The sequence below is a fragment of the Sardina pilchardus genome, chromosome 6 (assembly GCF_963854185.1).
Source record: "Sardina pilchardus chromosome 6, fSarPil1.1, whole genome shotgun sequence".
Taxonomy (NCBI): Eukaryota; Metazoa; Chordata; class Actinopteri; order Clupeiformes; family Clupeidae; genus Sardina; species Sardina pilchardus.
Genome location: NC_084999.1, coordinates 26,098,259 through 26,110,758, shown reverse-complemented (window position 1 = coordinate 26,110,758; position 12,500 = coordinate 26,098,259). Strand labels below are relative to the sequence as shown.

At 47.4% G+C, this 12,500-nt stretch overlaps 1 protein-coding gene across 2 annotated transcripts in view; it reads left to right on the top strand.

Annotated features, from left to right (window-relative positions):
- Positions 1-12,500, top strand: part of ascc3 (activating signal cointegrator 1 complex subunit 3) — a 186,646-nt gene that overhangs the window by 62,238 nt on the left and 111,908 nt on the right. For both annotated transcript variants that reach the window (XM_062539224.1, XM_062539223.1), the window contains exons 9-10: positions 7,680-7,883; positions 9,685-9,825. In XM_062539224.1, the coding sequence (XP_062395208.1) occupies positions 7,680-7,883; positions 9,685-9,825 (345 nt within the window). The remainder of the gene's footprint in view (positions 1-7,679; positions 7,884-9,684; positions 9,826-12,500) is intronic.

Below are 12,500 nucleotides of genomic sequence, written 5' to 3'. Positions count from 1 at the left end.
TACATCCATTACTTGGTGCAAAATTGTGAGAGAGGGTCCATTTATCGAAAACACAAAGGACGGTGTGGTTGTATCTTAGTAGACAATGTGTCTTCTTCTCTTCTATTGCTACTAAAGCAGTAACTGCCATCTCAAGTTCAGCTGTTGTTGCTGCTACTGTTACTCCTCCATCTTCTGTTGCTGCAACTTCTCCTCCATCCTCTACTGTTACTGCAACCTCTCCTCCATCCTCTACTGTTACTGCAACCTCTCCTCCATCCTCTACTGTTACTGCAACTTCTCCTCCATCCTCTACTGTTACTGCAACCTCTCCTCCATCCTCTACTGTTACTGCAACCTGTCCTCCATCCTCTACTGTTACTGCAACTTCTCCTCCATCCTCTACTGTTACTGCAACTTCTCCTCCATCCTCTACTGTTACTGCAACCTCTCCTCCATCCTCTACTGTTACTGCAACTTCTCCTCCATCCTCTACTGTTGCTGCAACCTCTCCTCCATCCTCTACTGTTACTGCAACTTCTCCTCCATCCTCTACTGTTACTGCAACTTCTCCTCCATCCTCTACTGTTACTGCAACTTCTCCTCCATCCTCTACTGTTACTGCAACCTCTCCTCCATCCTCTACTGTTACTGCAACCTCTCCTCCATCCTCTACTGTTACTGCAACTTCTCCTCCATCCTCTACTGTGGCCGTTGCAACTTCTCCTCCATCCTCTACTGTGGCCGTTGCAACTTCTCCTCCATCCTCTACTGTGGCCGTTGCAACTTCTCCTCCATCCTCTACTGTTACTGCAACTTCTCCTCCATCCTCTACTGTTACTGCAACCTCTCCTCCATCCTCTACTGTTACTGCAACCTCTCCTCCATCCTCTACTGTTACTGCAACTTCTCCTCCATCCTCTACTGTTACTGCAACCTCTCCTCCATCCTCTACTGTTACTGCAACTTCTCCTCCATCCTCTACTGTTACTGCAACTTCTCCTCCATCCTCTACTGTGGCCGTTGCAACTTCTCCTCCATCCTCTACTGTTACTGCAACCTCTCCTCCATCCTCTACTGTGGCCGTTGCCCTAACTTCTCCTCCATCTTCTGTTGATGCTGCAACTTCTCCATCTTCTGTTGATGCTGCAACTTCTCCTCCATCCTCTGTTGCTGCTGCCTGTTCTTCATGACTCAGGGACTATGGCTATGGAGTGAATCAGAGGATGACCGCATGGTCGAAACGTTATCTATCATTTAACTCAAAAAAGGACATTAAAAGAATACCAAGGAAGGAGTGTGCCAACAGAGACAATGGCTCCAATGCTGCTGCTGCTGATCAGTCCTCAGGCAGTCTGACTGCTCTGGGATCAGCCTTGTGCTCCTCTACCGCGTCTCACTCAGTAGCACACGCTCCTCGGCGCCTCTGCCTCTTGCCGCTGCCTCTTGCCGCCTGCCGCCTCCCGAGTCTCCGATGCTTCTAATAGGCTTGTTTATCTCGGCCTCGCGATTCACTTGAGTCGATAGCGCCTGCCAGCGCAACAGTGGTGGCAGACTCCCAGCGTTAGTTAGGAAAACTTTTTCTTTCTTTTTTTTTTTTTTTTGTCAATTTTGAAGTTGTTGGGGTTTTTTACCCCCCCTTCCATTTACAACTTGGCACGTTGTGCAGGAGAGATTTGAGAGAAGAGGGAGCGGTTTTAGGGGGGTGACACAGTTTAATCGGCACCTGTAGCCACTTCTACAGTCAGGGGGGAGGGTTAAGCCCATCAGCCTTAGTCTAATGCATGTGCATGAGAGTGATTTTCAGGTGCTTTAGGAATGCTGACTGAAATGGATTCGTCAGCTGTGTATCTGAGCGTTTAATGTAGTGGTTGAGGTTGGACGGGGAACGGCCCTCAAGCTACGAATCAGCACTCAGGCTGCCTAAAGGAAGCAGATTTTCTCATATTTGGTTCTTGCGTTTTGATGCTTCGTCAATAAGTAAATAAACAAAATATGTATCCTTGTTGTGGAAGTAAGCTTGGATTGAAAGTATGGATTGAAATGATTTTCTCCTTGCGTCGCCGTAATTGAGTTGGACCGGTGCCTTGCAGTGTTAGATGTGTGTTCTGAGCCCAAAAGCTGAACAAATTAGAGCAGACTCTCTGTTCGCGTTCTCACCGAGTCAGGCTTGAACGCCTCGCAACCAGGAGCTCAGAAGATTGACCGCCAGAGAAGAACGCACGCATTTTATCCTGCCGTCGTCGCCAAATTATTTCTTAGCGTAGTTTGCACCATAGTAGACATGGGCGCAGATCATGGTCCTGCAAGTGTGTGTGTGTGTGTGTGTGTGTGTGTGGTTGGTAGATAGATTATTTTTATTAACTCACTATGTGCCACTTTATCTGTGTGTGTGTTACTGTATGTTTGTAAGTGAGTCTGCATTCATAGTTACTTGTCTATCAGCATGTTTTTGTGCTTTGAATTGTTGTGTATATGTGAGCCTTTATGGGAGAGAGCTCTTGTGTGTGTCGTTTTGTTAGGATGTACAGTATGTTACGTATACATGTGTTAATGTATGTGTGTGTGATCATGTATGTGTGTGTGATCATGTATGTGTGTGTGTGTGTGCGTGCGTGTGCGCATGAGTGTGTGTGCGCATGAGTGCATGCGTGTGCGTGTGTGTGTGTGTGTGTGTGTGTGTGTGTGCGGATGTGTGTGTGTGTGCGTGTGTGTGCGCATGTGTGCGCGCGCGTGTGTGTGTGTGTGTGTGTGTGTGTGTGTGTGTGTGCGCCTGCATGTGTGTGTGTGTGTGCGCGCCTGCATGTGTGTGTGTGTGCGTGTGCGTGTGTGCGTGTGTGTACGTACGTACGTGTGCGCGCGTGTGTGTGTGTGTGCGTGCGTGTGTGTACGTACGTGTACGTGTACGTGCGTGTGTGCGTGTGTGTGTGTGTGTGTGTGCATGCGTGTCTGTGTGTGTGTGTACGTACGTGTGCGTGTGCGAGTGCGCGTCCGTGTGCGAGTGCGTGCGTGCGTGTATGTGTGTGCAGGTGCGCGTGTGCGTGCGTGCGTGCGTGTGTGTGTGTGTGTGCATGCAGCATGCCCATGTGGTAGAGTGGGTGGTGCGCTGGTTGGTTGGCCGCTCTGTGCTGAGTGAGTGTTGGCCACAGCAGATGGATCACCTGGGGGGAACACGACCCCTTTGAGTTGCCCCCAGAGCAGGCAATCCACTCGCCACCCGCCGCATATATTTACATACTAATCACCAGGGAGAAGGTGCAGGCCTAAAGAGAGGTGTGAGTGTGTGAGTTTGAATGTGTGGTCTGTGTGTTTTTTTGTGTGCGTGTGTGCATGTGCGTGTGTGTGCGTGCATTTGTGTGCGTGTGTGTGTGTGTGTGTCTGTGTGTGTGTGGCGGCGGTGATGTTGCTGGTTGGTGGGGTTCTTGTTCCGAGATCACTTCATATTTACTACATCTATGCATTAGCTGAAGGTGAACAATGGGTCAGGTGCTCATTTGCATACATTTGCATGTTCAGGAGAGCTGGGGACAGCAGCGCTTCATTACCAGCAGACAAAGTCGATAAATCAAAAGGCCCAGTCGCCATTTAAAAGTAGCGCAGCGGCACTCTTAGTCGCCACAGTGACACAGATTCAGCGGAGACGGTGGGTGGGTGGGGGGGGGTTGTGCTTTCCTGACTAATTTGGATATGAATATGTATAAGGCTGGAGGCTTTCAGGATCTGGCGAGGTGATTGGTTGGGTGGACAGATTACTGTTATAGCTACTTTCTCTCTCACTCACTCACTCTCTTTTTCCCACCGTTTCACTCCTTCCTCTCTTCCTCTTTCATTCACTCACTCTCTTTACCCCTCCGTTTCACTCCTTCCTCTCATCCTCCCTCTCTTCTTTCTATCTTCCTCTCTCACTCACTATCTTTCACTCCATGTTACTTGATCACCCTCACCCTTCCCTCTCCTGGGTCTTCTGTGTGTGTGTGTGTGTATGTGTTTGTGTGCGTGTGTGTGTGTGTGCGTGTGTGTGTGTGCGTGTGTGTGTGTGCGTGCGTGCGTGTGTGTGTGTGTGTGTGTGTGTGTGTGTGTGTGTGTGTGTGTGTGTGTGTGTGTGTGTGTGTGTGTGTGTGTGTGTGTGTGTGTGTGTGTGTGTGTGTGTGTGTGAAAGAGAGAGAAAGAGACACACACACACACACACACACACACACACACGGTCTCCCTTGTGTGAGGATTGTTTTCACTGCTCTCCTCTATTGTTGTCCACACGCCCATGAAAAAAAAAAAAAAAAGCCCAGTTCCGTCACAGACAGGTGCAAACAGCCCAAGGTGTCAGCTCTGAATTAATCAGCACTGCGCTAGCTAGAGAGAAGATCCTTTTTGGAAAGAAACAGAACGCAAACCAAATAGACCAGGTAACTGAACCACTAGATAGATAGATAGATAGATAGATACTTTATTGATCTCCAAGGGGAAATTCAAGGAAAGAGCACTAGAGCACTAAACCGTAGCCAAACGGTCCAAATGGGCAGGCCAGGCCAGGGTTCGGGTCGATCTCAAGGTCGTGCTCAAGGTCGTGCTCAAGGTCAGGCTCAGGTCATGCTCAGAGTCAGCAGTTATTCCCTATCTGACCTCCTTATTTGCACACTGGTGCACAATGAACATTCTGAGGAATGTTCGGATCCATCAAATGTAACACAGAACTTTAGCTTGTTCTTTTGTCAGCGTTGAAAACTCCCCTACTGAAAGGTTTAGGTGTGTGTGTGTGTGTGTGTATGTGTGTGTGTGTGTGTGTGTGTGTGTGTGTGTGTGTGTGTGTGTGTGTGTGCTCAGTGGAAGAGCACCACTCTGCAGAGCTGCTTTTGCTATTACCCACCACCACCACCAACCTCCACCCAACCCTCTAACCGATAAGAGTTTGAAGTGCAGCCCTCTCATATACCCAACATACTCTCTCAGATTTTTAGATAGGCTTTTCATTTTTGTTGTATTAGTATTCCATTTTTGGCATAGGCCATGGATAGCAAAAGAAGCAGTGGAGCAAGCAGAAAATATGAAAAGATGTCCTGTACTGTATTTTTCTATGGATGTGGGTGATATTTAGCCGTGGAAGCCATACAGTATGTAGCCACTGTATAGCTAAGAGGACTTTTTTCCATTAGCTGTCTCTTTCCATGCTTCTCACATCTTGTGCCTACATGCACATCACTTGTGTCTTGTGTCTTGTCTTTTTCCTTTGTCATAAATTAGTCGGATCTCTCTCTTTATCTCTCCCCCTCTCTCTTTCTGTCTGTGCCCCTCCATTTCTCTCTTTATTTCTCTCTCTCTCTCTCTGTCTCTCCCCCCCTCTCTCTGTCCTCTCTCTCTCTCTCTCTCTCTCTCTCTCCCTCCCTCTCCCCTTCTCTCCCATCTCTCTGAGGTGTGTGGTGTGTTAGGGCTCTTTACCTGCTCATTCACAGCTGCCCTGCCCATCATGGTGGCATGTCCTTCAGCCCCCCCCCCCCCCCCCCCCACCCCGTCTTAAGCGGCTCTAATAAAGTTGCACTTTGATGCATTAATAACCTTGTCCATTCAGCGCCAGCTCCTCTTTCACCCCCTGGATGACTCCCAGAACACACACACACACACACACACACACACACACACAGAGTTCCGTCCCTTAATTATTTCTTTTTTTTTTATGAGTGCTGGAGTGAAATGGAGGCGAGGAGCTTGGTGACATATTTTTAATGAATCTTTGAATAAATGATACAGCCTGTCTGTGCTGTAGGCAAACCTTGACCAGAGAGAGAGAGAGATGAGAGAGAGAGAGAGAGAAGGACAGAGAGAGGGAAAGAGATAAAGTGAGAGATGGGAAAAGAGGAGAGTGAAAAGCAAACAAGTGGATTTAGTTGCATTAGCGTATCTCCTGCGTGGTGTCAGGCCTCTTGTGTCCCTTCCTGCGTTGGACACACAGCTCGCTCATTACACCTTGTGGGCGCTTTGGGATTTTTTTTTCTACACTGCCGCCTCAGCCTGTGCTCAGAGAAGGGGAATGGCTGCGGTGAGTTCAGAGGAAAGAGTCCGACCACACACACACACACACACACACACACACACACACGCGTGCACACACACACACACACACACACACACACACACACACACACACACAACGCGTGCACACACACACACACACACACACACACACACACACACACAGTCACACACACAGTGGGTGTTGACAAGTTCTCCGCCTCAGAGTGGCACAAGGCTCTTTCATTCCTTATCAGAATTCCCGGGGAGACTGAGCGCTGTCACCCCCAGTCCGTTGTCACGACAGCGCTGGGCACTGTGGGAGGATTGATTGACAGCAGTTGACACCTCTCTCTCTTTCTACCTCTCACTGACTTCATTCTCTCTCTCTCTCTCTCTCTCTCTCTCTCTCTCTCTCTCTCTCTCTCTCTCTCTCTCTTTCCCTTTCTCACTTTCCTGCCTGACTCTTTCCTCCTTTCTTTCTTTCTTTCCTCCTGCTTGTCTTTCTTTCTTTCTGTCTTTTTTTTCTCTGACTGACTGACTTCTTTCCTTCCCTCCCTACCACCTTCATGTATTTGTTGCTTTCTCGCTCTCTCTCTCTCCTCTCTCTCTCTCTCTCTCTCTCTCTCTCTCTCTCTTCTGTCCTCTCTCTCTCTCTCTCAAATTCAAATTCAAATTCAAATGAGCTTTATTGGCATGACTTACAGTAGAAGAGTAGTGTTGCCAAAGCCATCATACAGTGCAAACAGATGCAATATCTGTTTTGAAGGTAACACACAAGCATCACAAACAAAAAGGAATACATTTATAATAATTAAAAACAAATGGTCTTGAATTCAAATATCTACTCAGAAATAAGTTAAACATATGTGTCTAGATTATCTCTCTCTCTCTTACAGTACAGCTGTATTTGCATCCCCTCGTTCATCCCGTGTGATGTCTTGATTGGGGTATCGGGTCCCAGTACGCCGGCCCGGGCCGGCCGGCCTGCCCAAGCGTGCCAAGCGTGCCAGCCTGCCCGCCCGCCCGCCCGCTCCGTGTCACCAGCCTGAGCTGGCGCTGCCGCGGGGCCGTGTCAGATGAGAGGCTGATTAGCTCTTGGCTGGCGCAGGGGCGCGGGGGTGCGGGCGCTGGACTGGCCCAGGCTAATGTGGCTGTTGGCTGCTGTGGCGCTGCGGATTCATCACGTCTGGGGCTTAAAAGAATGGGGGCGATGCGATGCCATGCGAGAGGCGGGCAGCTTGGGCACAGGGCGCGTTTAAAAAAAAAAAAAAAAAAAGCAGAGAGCGGGCCTCTTAAAGTCCGGCCTGGCCGTGAAGAGGGCCCCGGGTTTGAAATAATGACCCATTTGGACGGGCGCTTGCTTGATTGGCTTTGAGTTAGTGTGCGTGCTCGAGTTGGTGGGGCTCTTGAGTTGATGGAGTACCTCAGGGCAGGAGCGTTCAAGACACATCAGCTTATACAGATCGGCTAATGCACTTCCAGAGGACTTCATTCTTTTCTGATGAAATTGTTAATCAGTAACTGAAATGAGTATGTGGAATTGGTTGGAGATTGTGTAATAAGCGTGTTGTAAGTATGTAATATGCTTGTTACAAGTGTGTTGTAATTCTCTCCCACCTGCTATAATCTCTCTCTCTCTCCCTTTCTCTCTCTCTCTCCCTCCCTCCCTCTCTCTCTCTCTCTCCCTCTCTCAGATTGGTCAGCTGGTGTTTAAGGGCATGCAGCGTCTGAACCGGATCCAGTCCATCGTCTTCGAGACGGCGTACAACACCAACGAGAACCTGCTCATCTGCGCCCCTACCGGCGCGGGCAAGACCAACATCGCCATGCTCACCGTGCTGCACGAGATCCGCCAGCACCTGCAGCCGGGAGGCGTCATCCGCAAAGACCAGTTCAAGGCAAGGGCCTCCTCCAGGGCTGAGAGATAGGGTGGGGGATGGATAGATAGATAGATATATGGCTGAATGGATGGATAGATGGATGGATAGATAGATACATGTAGATGCATGGATGCATGGATACATGGATGAATGGATACATGGATACATAGATACATAGATACATACTTTATTGATCCCCAAGGGGAAATTCAAAGTCCCAGCAGCTTAAGACACCACACACAACATACACTACAATGTAAACAGGATGATGAAAAGCAAATCAACAGATCAACATGACTAAAAGAGCAGTAAAATACGAAATGCTAAAGATAAAGATGTGTATGAATGTACAGAGGATTGGTACTGTGATCCAGTATGAGGTGTGTGTCAAGTTAGTAGAGTTGCTAATGTAGACAGTAAAAAATGTAAGCATAGTAATATAACAGTACTAGTATAAATATATGGACAAATAAGATGAACATAACATAGTAATATAAGAATTACAGCAGATCTGGGGAGGGTCAGGGTGGGAGTCCAGGGTCTGCGGGTTGGGATAGGGTGAGGTTAGGCTGATCAGTTGAGCACAGCATACTGTAGCTTGGGGTGTAGTGAAGTTGTAATCTGCAGCTGTAAGGTCGTCTGTTGAAATGGGATTGGTTGGGATTGGTGGGAATACGGGTGACTTTGGGACAGGTTAGAGACAGCTGGTGATGTTTGGTGGCAGATTTGGACGACGTGGCTCTTTCCACGTTTTTGACGCTTGTTCTACGCCTTCCTCAACAGAGTCAGCCGATAAACCATTCTGTTACAGATTAGATGTTTTCTTTTTTCCTGTTTTTATTGAGCTTGTTTGTTTCTTTGTTTGTTTGTTTGTCGTCTTGTTCACACATCTTGTGTTCTTCTCAGCTTTTTCCTCCGTATTTCTCCTACCGGTTGGTGGTCTGTGCATTTTCGCCCTGATGTTTATTGACTGCTGGGTACAGGCAGTGGGGCGCGTCACATACTCAAACATATACACCACCTCCAAGGAGCAATTTCATCTTGGTTATGACACACATATAGTGACCCAGTCTCATGCATGGGTGCAATAGCTCCTTGTTTGGACTCCAGCTCTAGGAACAGGTGTAAACAAGCCCATTGTCCTCTAAACAAACACCGAAACACACACACACACACACACACACACACACACACACACACACACACACACATATGCACATACACTTCTATGATAACCAGTCCTCATTCATCACCATTAAACTTTCTCAATGTACGTGGCCTCCTTCATATTTCACAATAAATTGTGATTTGTGCAGGTTGCCAAGGAACAAATGATACCGTGGTGTTTTCTCATTAATCATGACCTCCTCCATGTCCATATCTTCTCTTCTCCTCCTTCTCTCTTGCTCTCTCCGTTATTTTCTCTCTTTCTTTATCTGTCATCTTCTCTCTCTCTCTCTCTTTCTGCTGGTTTCTATGTGCTTCCCTTCCTTTGTTTGGCTCTCTATGTGGGTGCTCTCATGATTCTCTCCATTCACATGTTGACCTGCCTCTCACATGTCCCTCTTTCGCTCTTTCTCTCTCTCTCTCCCTCTCTCTCTCTCTCTCTTTCTCTCTCACATGTCCCTCTTTCTCTCTCTCTCTCTCTCTCTCTCGCATATCTTTCTCTCTCTCTATCTTTCTCTCTCTCTCTCACGTCTCTTTCTCTCTCTATCTTTCTCTCTCACATGTCTCTTTCTCTCTATCTCTCGCACATGTGAGTCTTTCTCTCCCTCTATCCATTTCTCATATATTTATTTCTCTCTCTCTCTCTCTGCAGATAGTGTACGTGGCTCCTATGAAGGCCCTGGCAGCAGAGATGACTAACTACTTCAGCAAGCGTCTGGAGCCGCTGGGCATCTCGGTCAAAGAGCTCACCGGAGACATGCAGCTCACCAAGGGAGAGATACTGCGCACTCAGGTAAACACACACACACACACACACACACACACACACACACACACACACACAAACCACTCAAAGATGCATACATGTGCATACATTTGCATAGGGCTCACACCCTTGCAATAAAATGTCAAGTGTTTTTTGTGGTTTGTTTTGAAAAACTTCAATCAGTGATAACAAGAAGTCACTTGTTTGCTTTTCTTAAAGCGCTGTATATAAAGTAATTTGGAAGGGCATCTCTTATACATGTTATGTTGAAACAAACTAAATATGCCATGGTGTCATCTTGGTGAGTGAAGAGGTTATCCAATAGAAAAATCTATTGGTACACACACACGTACACACATACACTAACGGCATACATACACATACTTTAACGTCATACACACACGTGTGGGTGCTCAAATGACATACACACGGCACATACACAACTCATACGCTCGGGCGCTCACACATCCAAACTCCAGTTTTATATGGATGTGTGGTGTCAGCACCCCCTAGTGGTTCCTCTTTGTGTGTATGTGCATGCGTAGATGTGTGTGTGTGTGTGTGTGTGTGTGTGTGTGTGTGTGTGATCATTGTGAGGGATTCCACATGAGGTGTTGAATGTAGTTTTTCCTGTGTGCTCTTTTGAAAAGAGTTAACGAGTTTTGTACGTGGATGCGTTGCCAAGTTAGAGAGTGTGAATAGATGTGGGAAGGAGAGGGCATGTGATGGGTATTATTAGAGAGAGACTGTGTTTATGTTTGTGTGTATGTGATTGGGAATGAGTGTATGTGGGTGTGTGTGTGTGTGTGTGTGTGTGTCTGCAGGGCTCTGTATCGATGAGTGAGTGAGAAAGAGAGCGAGACTAAGAGTGTGTGTGTGTGTGTGTGTGTGTGTGTGTGTGTTTGTTAGTATTCAAGAGAGAGACTCTGTATGAGTGTAGGTGTTCAGAAGAGGTTGTGTGTGTGTGTGTGTGTTTTTGTGTGTTTTGTTTGTGAGTATTAGAGAGGGACTGAATGCCTGAATGTGGATGTGTGTGTTGAAGAAAAACTATTTTTGTGAGAGTGTGTGTGTGTGTGTGCTGGCGGAGTGCTGTCAGGCTCAGTTTGGGAGGTAATGAGAGAAGTGTGTGTGTGGCTCCAGATAAAACTAGACAGAGAGCCGGCTCTCCTCAGCAGCCGGGCGGCGGCCCAGGGCTCCAGTCATGATCAACTGTCTGATAGCTGCTCCTGCTGCACTTACACACACACACACACACACACACACACACACACACACACACACACACACACACTCACACTCACACACACACACACACACACACACACACACACACACACACACACACACACACACACACACACACACACACACACACACACACACACACACACACACACACACACCAGAGCCGTGGCAAAATATTAGCTCTTCCTCTTACCAGCTCACTCCCTGGCCCCATTAAGTGCCTCATATTATAATTGGGCTGTACACACTATGTGTCAGACACACACACACACACACACACACACACACACACACACGCACACAAGCACAAACTACTGAGCTCGAATGCTGTTCATCTGGAGGACTAAGCAAGCCTAATGCAGAAAGACTGGCCGGGTTCTGCTCCATTTCTCCAGTAATAGGTAGCGCATCCATTTGGAGATGACAAAGCCACGAGGGCAGAATGGATGAGTCGCACAACGTGTTCTGTGCTTGATATAACCAGTTTAAACCTGTAATAAAACTTCTGTGTGTGTGTGTGTGTGTGTGTGTGTGTGTGTGTGTGTGTGTGTGTGTGTGTGTGTGTGTGTGTGTGTGTGTGTGTGTGTCACGAGAACCGATACTTGCGATACCTCTCGATTCTAAAATGAAAAAACACCGGCGATGCCTATTTTTTTGAAGCACCGTAAGCACCGACGCCAGCATAAGCATCGGTGCTGCGACTCTTCCGGAACTGATGGGGGCAATACAGTGTTTCCCACACATAGACTAATTTGTGGTGATGCGCCACAGATTCGGCACCGGCCGCCACATATTGCGTTTCGTTACTTTTTTTATTATTTACTTATCTATTTTTTAACGGTATTGAAAAAAACGCAACATTCTTAAGCTGAATTTCCTTTCCCTGCTCTCCCTCTCTGTCACTCACGCGTCTGCCTCTCATGCACACACATATGCACACACACACACACACAGCCTCTACCCTCCGTGCACACAGCGTCTGTCTCCATGAAAACCAACCAGATCATTCCTGGAAGCGTGGTCGTACTGATGCACCTGACGCTGCCCGGATGGAAGCATATAGTTCTTCCACAACTTTTGTAGATTATACGTGCAACTTCACCAAACAGTAAAAGTAAACTTGTTCTCCTTGGCCCGCTCTCGTACGTGCTCAATGGACACCCGTCCACGACATGCACATTGAATCCAAATAAAACATTTACAATCGTGAACGCAATGACGCACAGAAAACGACTAGCTAAATTGCTGTTTAAAATCCGGTTAGCATCATTAGCTAGTCTATGCTGCAGACATTAAAACTCTTGCATTCAAGTTGACTGACCATCTCAATACCAATGTTTTTCAACTCCAAGACTTAAAAGGTTCTGTCCCAAGGAGAAAAAGTAGCTTACCTTGAAACTTAAACACATGTGGGGAAACTGAACAGTCCAACCAGTAGAGTATGATAAGCTTAGCCT